The 22434-nt window shown below is 39.8% G+C and overlaps 1 protein-coding gene across 23 annotated transcripts in view; it reads right to left on the bottom strand.

The window, feature by feature from the left end:
- JAKMIP2 (janus kinase and microtubule interacting protein 2) overlaps positions 1 to 22434 on the bottom strand; it is a 177827-nt gene that overhangs the window by 51351 nt on the left and 104042 nt on the right. For all 23 annotated transcript variants that reach the window (XR_013379731.1, XM_077897752.1, XM_077897771.1 and 20 more), the window contains 5 exons: positions 13204 to 13701; positions 9077 to 9286; positions 7085 to 7183; positions 1111 to 1257; positions 328 to 468 (listed from right to left, as the gene is read on the bottom strand). Coding sequence is in view for 22 of the 23 variants with exons in the window: in XM_077897752.1 (XP_077753878.1) it covers positions 328 to 468; positions 1111 to 1257; positions 7085 to 7183; positions 9077 to 9286; positions 13204 to 13701 (1095 nt within the window). In the remaining variant the exon portion in view is untranslated. The remainder of the gene's footprint in view (positions 1 to 327; positions 469 to 1110; positions 1258 to 7084; positions 7184 to 9076; positions 9287 to 13203; positions 13702 to 22434) is intronic.

Below are 22434 nucleotides of genomic sequence, written 5' to 3' on the forward strand. Positions count from 1 at the left end.
GGCCAAATATTTAATTTCTGAGCCTCAGAATCTTGATACTGGAAGGCAATTATAAGGTATACCCATATTACCTACCTATTCACCTAATGATGCATTTGAAAGTTCTTGTAGGGTACTGTATAGCCACTATTTGTTATTAAATTGGTTAACAAAGGATTATAATTGAAAATGTATAAAACAGTTAGAGACTCTTCAACTTATATATTGAATATATAAACTTGGGCCTTTGAGGCTAAATTGAAATTATTAAGTGCTTTCAGTGTATGTTGATTTCTTGGCTACTTGTGCTTGGGAACGGCTAGAATTTATAGATTGATCAAGACCTACCCTTGTGAGCTCATCAATAATGTTCTGCTGCTCAATGACTTGAAGTTTTAAAAACTCTGTCTCTTGTTCTTCATTAGCTTGATCGAGGTCATTCAGAGATTTTAATTTCTTTAGGGGTGGGTGGGATGTTATTTTTTCTCTCTGGATTGGAAAAGAAGAAAGTATAGGCACAGAATTTAAAAATCTCAAACTTGAGCAGTTAACATAAAATACTTATAGAAACTTTATAAGGCTCCAGCTAAATTTGAAAATTGCTCAGCTTCACATACACACCAACCAAAACCCTCAAATATATTTTATTTGCTACAAGTCAAATTCATTGGGGATGTCTGAAGATCTCTGTTAAGGAGCATATGACCTTATTGCTTGTCCCATACATATGATGGCATCTATTTCTCGACTGTTACGCAATGTTTCAGAAGATGAGAGATGCCCATCATACAGTTCTATAAAGAGCATGTTAGTGACATTCTTGGAAGGAAGCTTCTGTGGCTGAGGAGCTATGTTGAAAGTTTGCCTTCTCTACTGGGGAGATTTTAGAAAGTGTGCAGATTCCTGGAAGCACTCCTACCATTCTGCAAATTTAGAAACCCCTTAAAATTCAGAGCCAGCAACCTTCTCTTGCTTTTTTTCCTTTAAGATTCCTTGCTTACACAGGAAAAAAAACCAAACTTTCAAGAATAGCATTGTATTTTAAAAACAAACTGAGAAAGAACAACAAATCAGGTTATTGGAGTAATATAAAGAAGGAAGCTGCAGCTTTGCAGAGTCTGTGATACACACCATTTCTGAATTTTCCTTGGTAACGGCTTTTAGCTTCTCTTCCATGCGCTGCAAAGACACCATCAGCTCATCGTTTCTCTTGGCGAGGCACTTGTTCCTTTCCAGAAGAGGCTTACATTGTTTCTCGGTTTCCCGCACACGTTTTAACTGGGAAGACACAAGTTATAATTTGTCTCTTGTGCTGGAGTGGATGAGGGGGCAGAAGGGGTGAAAGCCCATTGGAAGTCACCGTGGTCTGCTTCACTATGTGTCTCAGAACTGACTCTTTCTTTTTTTTTAAAGATTTTATTTATTCATGAAAGACGGAGAGAGAGAGAGAGAGAGAGAGAGAGAGAGAGAGAGAGAGAGGCAGAGACACAGGCAGAGAGAGAAGCAGGCTCCATGCAGGGAGCCCGATGTGGGACTTGATCCCAGGACTCCAGGATCACACCCTGGGCTGAAGGCAGATGCTTAACGGCTGAGCCACCCAGGCGTCCCGAACTTACTTACTTTCTTTCTTTCTTTCTTTCTTTCTTTCTTTCTTTCTTTCTTTCTTTCTCTTTTCTTTTTTTTTTTTAATATTTTATTTATTTACTCATGAGAGACACAGAGAGAGAGAGGCAGAGACCTAGGCAGAGGGAGAAGCAGGCTTCCTGCAGGGAGCCTGATGCGTGACTCCATCCCAGGACCTTGGGATCATGACCTGAGCCAAAGGCAGACGCTCAACCGCTAAGCCACCCAGATACCCCAGAACTGACCATTTCCATCCTTCAATTAACAACCTGACTGCTTTGTTTTCAGTTTTCTCTAACTGTTTTTCATCATAGCATTCACAACTCTGCATCAAGTATTACATTCAAGGAGGTGCTGCTAAGGTTCTGCATTTGGAAATGCTGGGGAAGAGCAATCATATGCCTTGCTTGCTCATTATTCCCCCGGCCCAGGTACCCTGCTATGCTCAGTCCCAATCTCATGCTGCTCATCCCTCTCCCCAGGCCTGCAATGACCCCTCACTGGCTCAGAGAGATAAAGTAACTCATAAGAATCACAAGTCACTAGATAGTATGACCAGGACCGAAAGCCAAGCCTGGTTGTCATCAAAGCCTGTTCTTCTTGTGAGAGATGTTGCTAAGACTCCTGATACCATACTAAGCCTGCTTATTTTTATTTATTTAAGATTTTTTTGTTTTTTTGGTAATCTCGACATCTAACGTGGGTCTCAAACCCACAACTCTGAGAGCAAGAGTCCCATCCTCTTCTGACTAAGCCAGCTAAGTGCCCCAAGGATGTTTATTTTTAAGAAAATGTGATTGAGAAAATTAATATACTCTCAAAACTCTACTGACATTTGTGTTTAAGAACACTTAATTCTCACTGAGCCTAGGAAAAGTATGATTACATTCTTATCCACCCATAATTAAGAATGACCATACTCTGGTTTGCCAGTTAGATTAAGGCAGGGTTCTCAACCTCTACACTCTAGGCATTTTGGGCTAGATTGTTTTTTTCTTTTTTTTAATCCTTTTTTTTTAAAATTTTTTATTTATTTATGATAGGCACACAGAGAGAGAGAGAGAGAGGCAGAGACATAGGCAGAGGGAGAAGCAGGCTCCATGCACCGGGAGCCTGACGTGGGATTCGATCCCGGGTCTCCAGGATCGTGCCCTGGGCCAAAGGCAGGCGCTAAACCGCTGCGCCACCCAGGGATCCCACAGATTGTTTTTTTCTTAAAGATTTTATTCATTTATTCATGAGAATAGAGGCAGAGACAAAGAGAGAGGCAAAGACACAGGCAGAGGGGAGCAGCAGGCTCCCTGTGGGGAGTTGTATGTGAGACTTGATTCCAGGACCCTGGGATCACAATCTGAGCCAAAAGCAGACACTCAACCACTGAGCCACCTAGGTGCCCTTGGACTAGATATTTTTTGTCATGAGAAGATGTCCTGGGTCATAGGGCAGGTCTATTTTTAACTCTTTGAGCTGCACTGTTGGGGATTTACACCAAAGATACAGATGCAATGAAACGCTGGGACACCTGCACCCCGATGTTTATAGCAGCAATGTCCACAATAGCCAAACTGTGGAAGGAGCCTCGGTGTCCATCGAAAGATGAGTGGATAAAGAAGATGTGGTTTATGGATACAATGGAATATTACTCAGCCATTAGAAATGACAAATACCCACCATTTGCTTCAACATGGATGGAACTGGAGGGTATTATGCTGAGTGAAGTAAGTCAGTCGGAGAAGGACAAACATTATATGTTCTCATTCATTTGGGGAATATAAATAATAGTGAAAAGGATTAGAAGGGAAGGGAGAAGAAATGGGTAGGAAATATCAGGAAGGGAGACAGAACATAAAGACTCCTGACTCTGGGAAACGAACTAGGGGTGGTGGAAGGGGAGGAGGGCAGGGGGTGGGGGTGAATGGGTGATGGGCACTGAGGGGGCACTTGACGGGATGAGCACTGGGTGTTATTCTGTATGTTGGCAAATTGAACACCAATGAAAAATAAATTTATTATTTAAAAAAAAAAGAAGATGTCCTGGGTATTATAGAATGTTTAGCAGCATCCCTGGTCTCTACCCACTAGATGCTGGTAACATACTCGTAGTTGTGACAATCACTGCCAAAACTGCCTCTAGCTGAGAACCATTGGTCTAATTTTATGAATGCCGCCTTAGGGTAATCGTTAATAATCCCCTCTTTTACTCTCAAAACTCTCATTTGGATGACGTATCTTATGGTCCCTCTAGACACAATGATTTCCATGTTAAAGTTCCCATGCTTATTTAATCATACATTATAAAAGATTTTATACTAATAATTCTGAATGAGTATGTATTGGGGGAGGGGTACTGAAGCAAGGGAAGTGGTGGGGTGTTACAGAACCATCTGACAAGACTGTTTAAAGTACTCATTCCTATTTTTGAGAATCTAATGTTTTAGGAAGTGCTGGGGTAGGAGACTTAGCTACCTATAAATATTTGAAACAGCTGCTTGTGGGATTCTAAAACAGTACTCCCCAACTGTATCTTTTTTTTTTAAATATATTCTTTTTTTAAAAAAAGATTTATTTATTTATTCATGAGAGACACAGACTGAGAGAGAGAGGCAGAGACACAGGCAGAGGCAGAAGCAGACCTGCACGGAGGCCGATGCAGGACTGATCCCGGATCCCAGGATCACGACCTGAGCCAAAGGCAGGTGCCCAACCTCTGAGCCACCCAGGCGTCCCTCCCCAACTGTCGTTTGAAAACTCATTTTATATCAAAGGCCAAAATTTTTCATAACCTCATTTAATCCTCAGATTTGAGTTTCAGTATCTGAAGAAATCATATTAGATATTAAGCACATACAAGGACAAACAATTATTCCACTAGGTTCATTATTTTAAACTTTGTCTCTCTCCTTTTTAAAGATTTTATTTATTCATTTATTTGAGAGAGAGGAGAGAGCACAAGTTGGGGAAGAGGGAAATGGAGAAGCAGAGTCTCTGCTGAGCAGGGAGCCTGACACACACGGGGCTCTATCCTAAGATCCTGGGATCATGACCTGAGCTGAAGGCAGACACTTAACTGACTGAGCCACCCAGGCGCCCCTAAACTTTGTCTCTTTTCTGAAGGTCAATGACAAGAGTTTTAAACAGTTAAATTTACTTAGTAGATGCTATTTATGAAAGACACAGGAAAACACAACTAAAAGGAAATATCGGTAATTCTATTATACATTAGTAGCCATAGATCCAAAGTACAAAAAAACTGTTCCTTTTAAAAGATATAGCTTAAATACTATTGAGAAAGTGTAAGGGTCAATATAGACATTCATGGAACCACCAAAAGAAAAAAATATGGTGCAACTAACATCAGACCAAGATTTTAAGTCAAGAAGTATTACTAAAGATTAAAAAAAACTAATGATGCAAACACTTAACAAATCTTAATTTAGATGTACCTAGTAACATAACTTCAAATATATATAAAGCAAACTCGACTGTACTAAGAATAGATATGGACAAATCTGTTAGGAGAAGCACACAAAAGCATTATAAGGATATAGGAGATTTTAAACAAGACTATTAATGAAATTGACTCAAAATACACGCTATGATTACAGAGTATACCTCCTTTTCATGGGAACATGGACCATTTCTAAAATTGACAATATGCTACCATCATAAAGCAAATCTCAACATATTTTAAAGAATAAAATGATATAAAGTATGCCTGAGTAAATGTAACATTGTGTGTCAAGGGCACTTCAACTTAAAAAAAAATAATACAAAGTATATTCCCTGACTATAGTGGAATTAAGGTAGAAATCAGTAACAGAAAGTTAACTAAAAAATCTCCAAATGTTTGGAAGTTAAGCCTTACAGTGCTAAGGTACCCAACGGTTAAACAAGAAATCATACATTATAAAAGATTTTGAACTAAATAACAATACATTATGACTTAAAAAAACATATGGGATGAAACTAGTCATGTTTAGAGACATTTATGACCTAAAATGCATATATTTGGAAAACAGGAAAGGCTGAAAATAACTTTTTTGTACCAAGAGCCACCAGTAAGAAGGTAAAATGTAAGGCACAGAGCAGGATTTTTTTTTTAAAGATTTGTTTATTTTAGTGTGAGAGAGAGAGTGCACTGCAAACAAGAAGGGAGGAAGAGCAATGGGAGAGGGAGAGAGAAACTTAAGCAGATTCCTCATTGAGCATGGGGTCCAACAGGGGGGGCTCCATCCCAGGACCCTGAGATCATGACCTGAGTGGAAACCAAGAGTCCGTTTCATAACTGCACCACTCAGGTGGCCCCCAGAACAGAATATTTTATTTTATTTTATTTTATTTTATTATTTATTTATTTATTTATTTAATTTTATTTTTTAAACTTTATTTATTCATGAGAGACAGAGAGAGAGGCAGAGACACAGGCAGAGGGAGAAGCAGGCTCCATGCAGGGAGCCCAATGCGGGACTTGATCCCAGGACTCCAGGATCACGCCTTGGGCCAAAGACAGGCGTTAAACCACTGAGCCACCCAGGGATCCCCGGAACAGAATATTTTAAATACAAATGCCCAAAAATGATGTAAAGAATTCCTAATATTAATAAAAATGATAAAGGCAGCACAAAGGAAAATTTTACAAAGACAAAGAGCAAATCATATAAGGACACCCAAAAAGTCAAAAGATATTTGAAAAGCCACTCAACCTCATTATTAAGGAAAGTAAAAATTAAATCCTACAATAAGAATATCACTCACACCCACCATAATGACTAATATGATCAACGATCAGTGCATGTTGGCAAAGATGTGGAGAAACAGCAAGTCTCACATGCTGGTGGTGGGAATGTAACAATTCTAACAACTGGAAACCCGGCAACCACTACTGAAGCTGACCACACACATACACCACAACCCAATCATTCTGCTCCTTGGTAAGTTCTCAGCAGAATGTCAGTGTCAGTACCACTAACATTAAAACCATTAAAAAACAAACAAACAAAACCATTAAAAAACAATATAAATGTCCATTAATAACCGAAGAATACTGAGGTGTATTAAGTGAATACAAACAGAGTAAGGAAATGAATGAATGATACTTATAATACAATGAATGACTTTCACAAAATGTAATGCTGGGCAAAAAAGCCAGACACAGAAGAGTAATTAGTGTATGATGCCATTTACAAAACATTTTTAAAAATGGTGACAGACATCTATAGTGATAGAATTCAGTACAGTGATTAAACCTAGAAGTATGTGACTGGCAGTCATCACAAGAATGGGAGGCTCTGAGGTGCTAGTAATCTTCCAGGTACTCATCTGGGTGGTGGTTATTGGGTGTATCACTTTGGGTGTATTTATTAAACTGGGCTTTTATTATTTGTGCACTTTTCTTTATTATATTTCTACAACATCATATCTACTTTTTAAAAGAAAACCCTTAACAAAACAAAAAAAATAAATAATTCTGGTCCAAACTCACCAGTTCGTTTCGTTCATCTCCAAGCAGGGTGTTCCTGTCTTCTAATTTTCTTATAGTGGCATTCAATTCAGCTATTCTCTTTTGATTTCTTCTCAAATCCTACACATGAAAAGTAAAATGGATATTTCTTCAATTAACACTTCTCACAAAGTTTTGGAATTCCACTCATAAAAGTAAGAGACTTGGTTCCTTTCATCTGACTTATAAGGTGAGAGTAAAATGTTCCATATTCAGACGAAAGTAAATATTAACCCTCTTCTAACCCTTAATATTCGCTACTTGGGTTGAAGACCAGGCCTGGTTGAAAATGCAAATGAATTCCATGTGGCAGATACTCTCTGGAGCCCTGACTCTTGGCAGGTAGAGCAGTAGGTGGATGGATGGGCCTATCAGATCTGTGAGCTATGAGATCAAGGTCATGCATGTCATGATTACAATAGGTTCGGGGAGCATCTCTTAAGTCAAGGCTGCACATTGCTTTCCACAGCTAAGACAGATGTCCTATCACGCTTAGCCAAAGAGTAGAGGGTAGGGCTGGGTTTTGAAAATTCCTGCATACTCCTAGAGAAAAAAGTCAGTGTGAGAAGGTTGGTGCATTACCTTCATGCATAAAAGGCAGTAGCTTATAAGATAGCCATTGCTGGTACATTTTGCCCAGAGCTACTGGCTTCCCCACTGGCATAATTACCATGGGTCACTTTACACTTGGGACTCATGGATTAATTCTATGCTCTAGAGTCCACAGGACCATTATACACTTGCATTCCATTATCACCTTACATTTTGATAGTGCTGTACTGTTTTTTAAAATATTTATTTATTTATTTATTTATTTATTTATTTATTTATTTATTTATTTATAGTGCTGTGCTGTTGGCAAAGCAGTTCCACACATATTTTATCTCCCGATTCATAAAATCCTAGAGGATTCAGCAGAACGGGGAAGATTCAGGGAGGTCATAACTCGTTCAAGGTCTTGTGGCTACTTTGAATAGATCCTTAATTAATATCTATTGAATGGTAACTATGAACCAGACACTGTGCTCAATATTTTACAGACCATCTCTTGTAGACCTCGAACAGCCTTACAGAGTACCAATACTGCCTCTCTTTTACAGATGAGGAAACTCTGAGCAGTAAAACGATTTGCTTAAGGTCATACAGTAAGTGGCAGTCCAGAATTTGAACTAAGTAGTCTGACCCTAGAGCTCATTCTCTTGGTAATTTTGCTGCATTGCAGGTAAATGTCAGTGATAGAACTAAAACATACATCTGCTAAATCCTGGTTCTGCCACCTACGCGGATATATATATCCTGAATACCAATTCATAAATTATTCATTACTCGGTTCTAAGTACTACTTTGGAACCTATCTCTGTTGCTAAATAATACATTTTCATCTTTTTAGCAGCTACATAATTTGAAAGGTATGTTATGAAAGTCAACTACATACAAGCTGATTTCTATGGTTGCAGTTCTGAAAATAATTTCTCATATAAAATAATGAAAATCCAAGGTAATAAGTGGCAAGTTCAATCAGACTAGAAGCTTTCAGATGATGATTTAAGTGGTTTGGTTTTTTATATAGTTATACATTTTGACCCCTGTAGATGACAACTGTCTTTGCCAATTTCAAAACCAATGGTTCACACAAGGGAAAATCACTAGTCTTGGCAAGAGGCAAAGTAGTTTCATCTAATTTATGACTCTTATAACAGGCTGAAGTTTGGATAGGTATCACGTGGGTAGAAAAATTCTATGAAAGATTTAAAAAGACCTGTAATTCTCTTGTGATCAGCTAATGCAGTGCAGACCACTTTGTTGTCTATGAGTTTAGAAAACCCTGTTCCCAAGATACTAGCTGGTTTTATAGTAGGAGGTACAATTGATTTCTCTGCAGTAAACAGGAAAAGAGCTTAAATGAAAAGTAAAACTTGGGAGCTAAATAAAAGATGACTCTTGAGTTCTTCACTTCAGCTCGGACAGACTTACAGGACTGCCGCAGTGCTCAGAGCCGTCTCCTGCTCTTCCTGGAATTTCTCGTTTCGGACTGCTCATGTTACACTCGGCCTCCTTGACCAGAAAGAGCTGTTCATCCAAAGCTTCCTTCTGCAGCTGGAGTTTCTGTACATAGCCAGTTTGAGTCTCCAGTTCCTTTTCCAGGGAAAAGATGATCCTGTCCTTGGCTTTAATCTCATCCATCTGAATTAAATGACACCCAGGACATTTTATTTAACAATGCTGTAAAAAAACGCATTTTTACAATGGTATGAGTTTAATTTCTTTCCGCTGACTGTTATGGAAAAAAATGATGACCATGACAGGTATGCTGAATTTATGACAAGGCAACATTGTGCAATGAAAGGCTATCCTAGGATCATCAGGGATCAAGGAGAATAACCTTTTCTCTCTGGTACACCTTGGGTAGATACTTTAGTTCAATATATTGTTTGAAGTGGTCTAGGTTGGTTGGATTTAGAAAGGTAAATTTAACTTTAAAATGGGTCATTTTAAAAATAAAATAAAATGGATCATTCGAGTTAATAAAGACATACTTGATATTCCATGACAGTGTTTCCTAGGACAATTTTTCATGTTTCCTCCTGTTTGGAGGAATATAGCCTTTAAGATCACTTTAAACAGCAGAAGCCACTATGAATTGGTCACTTTTTACTTTCAGAAGCCTTGTCAGTTATTAAGGCCAATATGTTTGCATTCAGGTGTGAATGTGGAGTGAATTCAGGAGTGAACTTGGAACATGGTTCATGTTCTGTGGATCTTCCCATTCCTTTCCATATTTCAGAGCAAAAAGCTAAGGCAACCATTTTATCATCATTGTCAGAAAACTGGTTGGATGGAACAAGAAGAGGAATGTGAAACACCTGGTATTATTAGCCACTGTTTCCTGCCTTGATCTGTGGGACATATTTCTTGGTCTCAACATTCACCTCTGTTAAACCTTGGCATTGTCTCAGAATTATCTGTTAACTAAAGGCCATAAGCGTTGAATACCAATTGATCAGTTTCACTGGGGCTGAAAAAATTTTGCCATCCCTGGTGAAGGCTAGTGAACTTAATGTCTGTAAACAATTTCTGAGGAGAGCATAACGATGAGGCAAAATCTTCTCATTTCATTATAGTTCATAAGAATATTCAAAATGGTGACAGGACAGAGACATTTAATACAAATGGTATTCTAGAGTTCTCTTAACAAAAATGTCTCGTTATTTATAACAAATTTACTTTGTGTAAATCTTTCTTTGCTGTGTTCCTTATATAAATATACCTATGTATATATTTATAACAAAAATTGCCGCCTAGTCCCATTTTTCCACAGGTAAGTATCTGCGAGCTACTGCCTCTTGATTACAGGATCACATTACACAGGATTACATCAATTTTGGAAGGATGTGGGGCTAAATTCTGCATGGTCCTGAGATATCATCTGATAACATGGTGAGTAGTCAAACACTGTCCTGTCAATTTAGGAATGAAAGCACTGTCTTTACTTTCTACCTCCTTGTAGAAGATTTGAACCCAGTGTTATTGCTAACCAGGTAGTACATTCATATGTTAGAGCTGTCATCTACGATGTCATTCACAGTTTACCATGGCTCCTAGTGGGTTACCTCCATGCTCCTAGTGGGTTCTGACGTACCCCACCTAAATGAACTTGTTGGAAATTACTGTTACTGTCCATATAATCATCTTCATCATCACCATCATCATAACTAAAAGTTATTAATTTTTTTTATAGTCAAGGCACTATCCTCAGAGCTTTACATCCTTATCTCCTTTGATAACAATCCTATTACACAAGTTCTGTTATCACCACTTTACAGACCATAACCGAGGACCTAAAGGGTTAAAAACTTTGTCATAATCTTACGGCAAATAGGTGATGAAGCCAGATTTTAAATTCAATCTTTTGACTCCAGAGCCCATTCTTTTTTTTTTTTTTTTTAATTTATTTATGATAGTCACAGAGAGAGAGAGAGGCAGAGACACAGGCAGAGGGAGAAGCAGGCTCCATGCACCGGGAGCCCGACGTGGGATTCGATCCTGGGTCTCCAGGATTGCGCCCTGGGCCAAAGGCAGGCGCCAAACTGCTGCGCCACCCAGGGATCCCTCCAGAGCCCATTCTAATAGACTCCACAATACTGTTCCCAACATTATACTTATATCTCCAGCATCTTCCAAACCAGTTTTCTGTAGAATATCCAGTAATCAGTATTGATGATTTTCTGTTGTGTACTTGTAGTGGTTGTAAGCATGGACTCTGGTTTCAGAATACTGAAAATCTTCCAAAGTTCTAGTCCTTAGATGGGAAGGGGTGTCTTACTAGAATTCCCTGGGGAAATTTTCTAAACAGAATGGCTTTCACTTCTCTCCCTTCCAGTTTCAAAAATGGAGCTTGGGTGTGGGGGTAGTGACAGGACAAGAAGAAAAAAACTGAAGACAAGTGCATCTGTACTACTGAAAAAACTTCCTATGTCATTCTGTTTGCACCTAGTTTTTTAACCACTCTTAGGGTAGCTCAGATTTTACATCGTTACTAAGAGAGACTGTATGTCTCCTTCAGCAATATGCTGGTAAAAGCAAGTCACAGAAAGAAACTACAGATCATGAAGGGGATATACTTGCAGATTTTGTATCGAAAACCATCAACAAACACAAATATTTGACATACAACATCCTTTTCATTTACCCACCTGCTGACTCCAGAGTTGGTGGTCCTGGTTCTTTCTTCATCAGCTGTTGTCATTTCAAAAACCAAAGGCAGGGCAGAGACCAATATTTCTGCACTGTGTTTGGTTTTTATTGTCAACCAGGGCAATAGAATGAATTGCAGACAAAGATTTTGGAAAGTGTGGAAAAGGCAACATTTTACGGTCACACTGTATTGCAGTACAAAGAAAACGACACGTTTAGCTTTTTAAAATGTTCTATGGTAACCACTTTTACTTAAAATCAAAATCTTAGAGATATGGTTCAAGGAATATAATTGGAGTTCTTAAAAAATAATTGCTTAGGATAGGCAGACGCAAAAGGAAAGTGTAGTTTTCCTAAGAAAATATTGTTACTATTCTTATTATTTTTAAATATTTTATTTTGAAGTATTCTCTGCCCCTGATGTGGGGCTTGAACTCACAACCCTGAGATCGAGAGTCACATGCTCCACCAACTGAGCCAGCCAGGTGCCCAGAAAATATTATTGTTAGAGAAGCATAAAGTGCTTTCTAACAGGTGAAGAGTAATTTGATAAGACATAAAGATTTGATAAAATATAACAAATGAGTATAGATGCACGTAAATGTTTCTTCTTAAATGGGCAATCTAGGACAATATGGCTTTCACACAATAATTGTATTTGTTTCACTGGTAGGTATGGTTAGAGACCAATGTGGCTTTTGGTCATACGTATTAAAAAGAAAGACCCAACTCTACAGGACTGAAGTTAAGTCTTGGAAATTGGCAATAGCAAATAAACTACTTAGGAATGACGTTTAGTTTAAAATTTATAACGGCCACTGTTTTGAATGGCCCTTGTTTATTTAGAGAAAGCCAATCTATTTTTAAAATGACTAGGGATCTTATAGCTCTATTTCTTGCTTTCAGACACAGTTCCTGGAAAGCAGACAGGTGAATCATTCAGGATGCTCTCAGCGGCCGCCACTTCCAGATACCTTGAAAGCCACAGAAGCTTCCCCATCCCTGTGAAATGCCAGGAACATTTTATAATTGGAAAGCCCACAAAACATGTTGATTTTAGAAGAGTTCATAATTTAGAATATTCTTATAGACATTCAAGTAAACAGGAGTCACTGAATAGATACTCTCCATATAAATGTGAGGCTGGAATAAACCGTTTTTAAGAAGAAAGGTGATTCCAATGTCTTCTACGCTTAACAATTTCGATTTTGGCTGGAGCGTATCTATCTGCTTACCCATCTACCCATCTACCTGTGGACCGACCGTGTATTTTGGACGGAGTGCTAGACAGGAGGTGGGCACCGTTTATAATCCACTCGTGAGAGACCCCAGAAGAGGCACACCCGTGGCGCCCTGAAACCTGGAAAGGAATGGCTGTAGGCCGCCGGCCGCCCTGGGTTACTAACCAGCCTCCGAATATCCCGCTCGGACTCCCACTTGATCTTCGAGATGGCTTCCTGGTGGGACTGATGCTCGCTCCTAAGGTCCCCAGCCTTGATTTTGTCCGCTTGGATCATATTGCTTAGAGCCTCGTCCACCTGCTTCTTGGCAGTTTTCAGGTCCGCGATCTCCTGTAGGAGCTTAAGGCGCTCGGCGTCAAACAGTTTCCGGGCCTCCTCCCGGGCCTCAATGGTGAGCGCTGTCCTTACTTTGTCACTGCTGCCGTCCCGGAGGGCACACAGAGCCGACTTGAGCCTCTGGATCTCTCCATCCCGCAGCTTCACCGTCCTGGACATTTCTTGCTCATGCTGCTTGATGAGATTCTCCCTCACGGCCTGCAGCTCCTTCATCTTCTCCTCATGGAGCTTGGCTTTGAGTTCTGTCACCAGGACCGTGTGCTTGCGCTGCTCCAGCTCCCGGATCCTCTTGGCTTCTTGAGTCTTCTCTCTTTCAAGCTTAGACACCTAAAGGCAGAGAGGCGAAAGCATGAACGCGATGAGCCTCCAAGGCCAGGTGTGCTCCTAAGCAGGGTGTCTAGCTCAGAGCCCTGGGCTCCCCCACTTCCTCACCTCTTCCAACTCAGCACTGTGTGCTGGGAGGGAAGAGAGCCACGAGCCTCTCAGCTGGCAGTGTGCGAAAGGAGGACATACGTGGGGGTGCTCCTACTGCTTGGTGCACACGGGATCTGATGTCTGGGGGCCTTACTATTCCATTTGCGGTCTGCAGACAACCATCACAGGCATGGCCCGGAAGCTTGTCAGCAATGCACAATCCGGGGCTCCTTCCCAGGCCTACAATCAGGACGCGCATTTTAACAAGTCCCCAGGTGATCGTATGCACATTAAAATGAGGACACTGTGCTATAACGGTTTTCACCTTGGTGGGGAGAAGTTCAAACAGATCACCTGCAGAGCTTTTTAGACTACACATCCCTGGCTAGGTGCAAGCTGATAAATGGGGCCCAAAGAGATATTATAAAATATTGCCCTCCTTTTCCCCCTTCTTTTTTGGCTGCTACAATGGGGGAAATGAAGCCGGTTGATACATCTTCAACCTCACTTTTCTTTCTATGGCAACTTAGTTGTACTCCCAGACATGATGCGTACACACATATCAGCCCAAAACACCACAGTTCACTGGGCCATCTTTCTATTAAAGGGGTCTGGTGGCTGTTAAGTTCTGCATGCTCCACAATGTCCCTTCCCTATCCCACTCAGCTCCCTCTCCTGCTCCCCCACCCCTGCAACTAACCCTCCAAGCAGTTTAATAAAGTATTCCTTCTAACACTTAAACGTTTTAGATATTTTGGTTAAACAAAATCTGTTTTGTTTCATTCCCAATGATAATGCAGGTCTCCTTATAGCTTAGTCATGGCACTACCTTAATCTGGTTGTGAGTCTGGCTCTGATTCAGTAGGTCAGGGTGGGGTCCTGGCATTTGTAGCTTGGAAAAGCCTCTTAGCAAATGTTCTTTACTACTGTCTTCCACCCCTCTCCTTGTCTCTGCTGCCTGTCTTTGTTTCTCGGATCCTGTCCTGTACCCAGAGAATCACACACTCACTCTGGCTCTCTCTCTCTCTCTCTCTCTCACACACACACACACACAATAACCCGGAAAAAGGGAAGAATTAGGCAGCCCTGTGAGTTATATCTGGTTCAGTGAAATTGGGTCTCTGCCATTTGTAAAATTGGAATGTTTCATGAAATAATGGTGAAGAGCCTCTCCAGCTGTAAATTATTAAGATTCAAACTCCTTATTGAGACTATTGTAATTAAAATGTAAAGCATATGAGGTTTTACTTACCTTAACAGTACCTACCTTTGGCTAGAACAGGATTTTCTAAGTCCACATGGCAATTTATGAATTTTATTTTAAAGGCACAACAATTAGCACCACGTTGGTTATCCTAAAAGAACTCAGGGCACAAGGAAACTTGGCAAAATAAATAGCCAAGCATCCTTAAATGACTGTCTTTTAATCTTGCCTATAGTGCAGGCCAAGGTCCCTTCCTGGATGCTTATTATTACATATGCTCTAGAGCTGTGTGGCCCAATACTATGATCACTAGCTACACTGAGCACTTGGAATATCCCAAGCCTGAATTGAGACTTGCTCTAAATGAAAATACACACCAGATTTTGAAGTCTTAGTATAAGATAAAGAATGTAAGAAATCTCATTAATGATTTTTATATTGATTACATGTGAAAATTATAATACTTTGGATAAATTAGATTAAATAAACTATATTATTAAAACCAATGACTTCTTCACATTTTATAATCGTGGTTACAAGAAATTTAAAAATCACACACATGGCTTGCATTTGTGGATCATATTATAAATATTATAAATATAATATTATAAATATAACATGGACAGCTTTCCTCTAGGGTTGTTGGTGTGTTGAATGAAGCAGGCTTTCCCTACACTGATAGTGATATTTCTCTTAGTAAAACACAGTTCTATTTTTTTTTTAAAGATTTATGTAGTTATTTGAGAGAGAGAGAGAGAGAGAGAGAGAGAGCGCACAAGCATGGTGGGGAGGGGCAAAGAGAGAGAGTCCCAAGCAGTTTCCACACAGACTGTTGAGCCCAACTCTAGGCTCGATCTCACCATGCCAAGATCACTACCTGAGCTGAAACCAATAGTTGGGTGTTTAACCAAGGGCACCAGCAAGGCACCCCAGTAAAGCCTAGTTCTGATCTGATTTATGCACCTTGCTAAAAAACCACCCAGGCCTCCTTTAGGTTGTGGAATGAAGTCCCAACACCTCAGCTCCACCTTTCAGGCTCTCAGATTTGGATGGACTTACAGCTCCCATTTCTGCTTCTCACTGTACTTCTGATCTGTCCCACACAGCAGGCACTGGGGATTATGTTTTTCCCTGTACATGCCCTGAATCTCTGTATCTATATGGCTGTTTTCTTCTTCCTGACCTTCCTTCCCTTAGCTTCCTTTGGGATTCTCTCATTCCTCATGGCCAGCTGGATGTCACCCTCTTCAGTCATACCACCCCTGACCACCCAGGACAAACCTTGTTTCTCCTGCCTATGTCTTTTCTGTGTACTTTGTTAATACTGCCTTACTGCTCCTTATCACACTTTTCTTTATGCTATGGTTTGGCTTTTTTTTTTTTTTTTTTTTGCATGCTTGTCTGTCTTCACTATCTCTTCTCCTGCTCCTATTCCACACTACAAACTGCTAGAAGGCTGCCAATGAACCTTGTTCATCTTTGTCTACCCAGTAGTTGCTAGCACAATATATAATAAGGAGCCTGAGAGTGTGTGTGCAATTAAAGAAGGTATGTGTTTCCATACCTAGCCCTCTAATCAGAGGCAAGAATAATATGTCCTGTCATATAGTTTAGAGAACACAGACTTGTAGGGTTTCCTGGAGCAACCCTGTTTTATAGAGCATCCATCCCTTCCTTACGTAAAACAACAATAAAACAAAAATACCCCTCACATCTAAGAATGCCTGTCCTCTGCTTGATATTTCTCTAAGTGCCTCAGTAAGGACAACATAAATCTTACTCCCCATTTTTCTAGAATAAAGTCAAGTGAGTATCTTCTCGCATGGGTGGGCAAACTATAGCCCATGGAACAGATAATTTCCTGCCTCCATTTTTGTGAATAAAGCTTTATTGAAACATACCAATGCTCTTCTATTTACATATTGTCTACAGCTGCTTTTATGCAACAATGTAATTAAGCAGTCTCAGAGGGCCCGGCCCACAAAGCCAAAAATATGTACTATTTTGCCCTCTAAAGAAAAAATGTGCTGATTTCTCTTCTAATAATGCAGTTTTTGTGAAAAAAGAGACCTTCTTTTTCACTGATTTTGGAACTCTGATAATTTACCTTGCATCTGGGACCTTGGGAAAGTTAACTTTAGCTCCAGTAATAGGAAATTAGTCATCCTCAGTTTCAGCAGGATCTATTTACATTAGGTATTTGGAACAGTATCATGACTAGAGGGCTGTCAGGTAGCAACTTACTAAGAGAAGTTTTAGCAGTTCTTCGGAGAACAATAAAAAACTAGTAAAAATGGACAAAGGATAAGGAAGTCTAGGTTTGCATTCTGATTTCACAGTCTGCTGTATCTAAGAACATTGCTTTATCTAACTTTTGAGGATCTCTCATTATGCTTAAAAATTAGCCATAATAGGATTATTTTTAGGTTTAAATTAGATAATGCATGGGAAAGTACCTTGAACTGTAAAGTATTATGAAATGTAAGGTAATATCATTACTAGATGTAAGAGGAGATATTCATGACATAAAGTTATTTTTGTCAAATTCTTGGCAGGTACATTAGATTGCTTCACTCTGTAATCCTGTCATTTCTCTCAAATTATAAACACTGATATTTTGTGTGTAGACTGGAGATGAATAAAAAAGAAAAAAATGAAAATACAGGTGTACGGAAAATATATTTCAGTCTGAAGATAGAAACAAACACAAACAAACACTGGCCTTCTTGTCCATCACTTAAAGGAATCCAGAGAACCCAAAGAAAATTCAAAGGCATTGATTGATTACATTTGGCATTTTTCATGTCTGCTTATTTTGGTTGCCATGGAAACTGGCATTTTTGCAGGATTTCTAGGTATGACTTGTTTTTTAAGCTTGGGAGACGTGTTTTACTATGAGGGAGACACAAAGGATGTGACTGACATTTGGGAAGGAAAAAAACCCAATTAAAATTTTGGTAGTAAAATTGTTTTCTGAAAATTATTTGCAGCTTAGATTGTATCAGTAAGATAATAGACTTTACTATCTTAACATAAATCATACACAAAGAGAAAGAACTGCTCTTGACTAACAATGAAAAATTTGAAGATAATGCTTGAGGTGGAAAAAAAATATGTAGTAGAAGAAAGAATCAATTTTGATAAGTGGAAATGTTTCTCTGAAACATTTTCTCTGAAACATTTCCACTGGATCACATAATAGCATTTATTGAGGGCTTACTGTGAGTTAGGCACCTTTCTAAAGGCTTCACACACATCACCACATTAACCTTGACAGCTTTGTGATGTAGGTAGTATCCGTGTCATCCGAATGTCAGAGGAGAAAGATGAGGACAAGTCTCTGCACAAGCAGAGCATGAAGAAGGCTGCTTAGTGCCCAGCGTGGGCCAGGAGCCAGGTCTGGGTCAGGTTCAAGACTCCCTGTGCCCTCTCTTAAAAAAATTATGTATGTATGTATGTATGCATGTATGTATGTACCTATTAAGAGAGTGCATGTGCACGCATCAGCTGGGGGAGGGGCAGAAGGGGAGGGAGAAGCAAACTCTAGGATGAGCCCGGAGCCCAATGCAGGGTTCTTACAAAGATCAATCTCATGACCCTGAGATCGTGACCAGAGCCGAAACCAAGAGTCCGGCTCAACAGACTGAGCCACACAGACACCAGCTCCTTGTTCACTCTGAAACGTCTAGCAAGCTGTTTACCTCCCCCAGGCCTCTGTTTTCTTATGTGTAAAGTGGATTTTGGGGTCTCATTCCCAATATGGTCATGATGAAGGCTGACTTAGATAATATATCAAAAGTATTTTGTTTTTTCTTTTTCCTTTTATAAAGACTTTATATATTTATTCATGAGATACACAGAGAAAGAGAGGCAGAGACACAGGCAGAGGGAGAAGTAGGCTCCATGCAGGGAGCCCGACGTGGGACTTGATCCTGGGTCTCCCAGGATCACGCCCTGGGCTGAAGGCAGCGCTAAACCACTGAGCCAAAAGTACTGCCCTATCAAAAGTACTTTGGAGAGGCTGGAATACCTGAGAGATGAGTAATTATTAATACATGGTTAAATAGTACAATATGAATTTTGATGAATATATTGTGCATACCTATACTATTATGTCATGCAATGCTATATTAATACCAACAACAGAAATAACAAGAATCCATATTATCAGGATAAGACTAACATGACTATTACTATATTTTAAGACCATAATAACTATTTCCCTAACAGAAACCTTGAAAACAAAGGCAAAATTGGGTTTCCTGAGGATATTTTGAGTTCCCTGGCATTGGTGGCATCTAATCTTAACTCAGAAGAAATTCAAATGATGTGTGCACAGGAGTGCGATGTGGGGTGGGACAGGGCAAGGGGGTGACCTTCTGCCCTGGAAGTTTTATGGAAGAAAAAAATCACTAGGAAAATTTAATCCTACTAGGGAGAACTTACACTGTGTCAGAAGGAGAACATTCACGCCTACCCCATTCTGGCCTTCGAAAGCCAGTGTAAATTCTGCCAAGATAAAGATGGTGATGTTTGAGCTTGAATGTGACCTTAGAAATCTAGGATTAAAAAATTGGATGGCCTTGTCCAAAGTGAGGAAGTTGAGAGGTTATCTAGGCAAGACAAGCTAACATAAGCTTTGGTGTGGATTATCTGTGTTGGAAGTTCCAGGACATCTAAACTCACAGTAGGCAGGCAGGGAGTCTCATGGGCACTAAGTAACTCGCAGCCAGGAGATGTGAAGGAGGGAAAAGCTGCCACCATACAAAGGTCGTTTGTAGAAATTTTATACAACCTGTAGAGGTACAATGGCTTTTATTTATTTATTTATTTATTTATTTATTTATTTATTTTATTTTTTCATTTCTTCCTTATAGGCACGACACTTCCTGAACACACAACTAAAAGTGCATAAAGAAATACTGCATCTCAAACTGGGGCCCTGAACATGGAGGCTCTGGAGCAGACCCCTTGAGGACAAAGGTTGGCTGATTTTCTGGGAGTTCTAGAGGCAACAAGATATTCAGCTTTACCCAAGTCATTTGGGAACTCCCATTTTGGCTCCTCTACTTGCTGTGTCATTGGGAGCACATCAGTTAAACAGAACTCATTTTCTTTCTCAGTGAAATTAGAATAGTAATCACACGGTGCCTTTCTCTCAGGCTTGCTGGGAGGACTAAAAGTGCTCTGCAGTCTGAGGGCTGTTCTAGAAGCGTAAACTCCTTTCTGGAGCACATTCCTCCAGACTTGCAACCCAGGCTTGCTGCTTTGCTGCCTCCAGCTCAGAGCCCTGTTGTCTGCTCCTGGGCCTCCAAGCCCTCTGGCACTGTGCCCATGGGGTTCAGGGAAGCTGCAGCCTGACTCTGAGGGAAAGTAGGAAGCTCTAGAGAATTGGTGGGTGGATTCCATGTTTCTCAGCAATCTTAGTGAGCACATACCCCTGGGAAGCAGATCATGGCCTCATGCTGTCCATAGGAGAGACAAACAATAGAAAACACCAAAGGCTCCTGGCTCAGGGTACTGGTCCAAAAAAAAAAAAAAAAAAAAAAAAAAAAAAATTCCCCAAAAACAAAAACAAAAAAACCCAAACCAGAACTGGGTGGAAATTCTTTCCTTGCCCAAGCCCTGGGTTTTCAATCTAAATAAATACTGCCATAGTATTTATGCCATGGGTTGTTGGGTTGTTGGGAAAGTTTTAAAAAGGGAACATGAAAATATATTCAACAAATAGTATTGAACATCTCCTATATGCCAGGCAGCATTCAAAGCACTAAGCACACTTTACTTAGGGGATAGCTTAAGAAGATGCACGGTCTCAGATGTAACCTTGACAGATGAATGGATAAAGAAGATTATATATATATAATCCCTACCATTTTGGAAGGACTATAGCACCTCTATGCTCTCCACAATCCACTCATTTCATAGATGGGAAAATGCAGGCTCAGAAATGCAAGGAGACACGGCACCGTGGTCCCACTGTGTTCTCTCCTCTTCACCACGGGGCCCCATAGTTCCACCTTCTCAGGCATTATGCTTGGAGTTCAGTCAAAATGACCTATTTACCTGTTTATTCCTATCAGTGCTTAGTAAATCTTTTAGACAAATTTCTATTCAGTAGATGTTGATTATGTCTCCTATTTTTGTTTCATTTCCCTGCAGTGGAAATGCAGAGAGGTCTATGAGAGAAGGATTCAAGTATGTTCCTACACCCACCCCCAGCACTTTGTTTCTTCATTTGAAATTTGCTTAATAGTGGAGAGTAAACTTCTGATATTCTCTCTTCCTTTGCTAAGGTTTCCAGTTTTTTCCAGACCTTCACATTTTTTTAAGAGGATAGGTTCTGCAAGACATGGAAACAACCGAAGCCCATCAATGGATGAATGGATAAAGAAAATGTATGCATACTATATACATATAATACATATATGTATATAATATATACACACATGCACAATGGAATGTTATTAAGCCATTAAAAAGGAAGAAATCCTGCCAGTAGCAACAACATAGATGAGCCTTGAGAGATTTTGCTAAGTGAAATAAGTCAGAGACAGAAAAACAAATACTATGTGATCTCACTTATATGTGGAATCTAAAAAATTTGAACCTACAAATACAGAGATGAGGGTGGCTGTCAGAGGCAGGGGGCTAGGTGTGGGGAAAATGGGGGAAGGGGACCAAAAGGGACAAACTTCTAGTTACAAGATAAATTTGTTCTGGAGAGTAATGGTCACCATAGTGACTATAGTCAACAATACTTTATTATATATCTGGAAGTTGTGAAGAGAGATCTTACGAGTTCTTATCACAAGAAAAAAGAATTACAACTATGAGATGATGGATGTTGAGTAGACTTGTCATCATTTTATAATGTATACATAGGTCAAATCACTACATTGTACACCTAAAATGAATACAATATTATATATCGATTAAATCTCAATATAATTAGGGAAAATATATCAAAAAAGAAAACATGAGCAGAGACTCTGGAAGAGAAGCAAAGGGAGTTGAAGAACTAGCTCTCCCACCTCCTATCAAGCGACACTGGGTGAGTTACTTTACTTCATTGAATCTCAGTTTCCTCATCTGTAAAATGGGGAAAACAACATCCACTTATAATTAAATCATAATACTTTTTTTTTTAAGATTTTATTTATTTATTCATGAGAGACACAGAATGAGAGAGAGAGAGAGAGGCGCAGAGACACAGGCAAAGGGAGAAGCAGGCTCCATGCAGGGAGCCCGACATGGGATCGATCCCGGGTCTCCAGGATCACACCCTGGGCTGAAGGCGGCACTAAACCGCTGAGCCACCCAGGCTGCCCTAAATCATAATACTTAAAAAAAAAAAAAAAAGATTTTTAAAATTTATTTATTTGAGAGAGAGAGCACGAGTGGAAGGAGGGGCAAAGGGGGAAGTATGGGGACAAGCAGTC

This window comes from Canis aureus, chromosome 5 (assembly GCF_053574225.1).
Source record: "Canis aureus isolate CA01 chromosome 5, VMU_Caureus_v.1.0, whole genome shotgun sequence".
NCBI classification, from domain to species: Eukaryota; Metazoa; Chordata; class Mammalia; order Carnivora; family Canidae; genus Canis; species Canis aureus.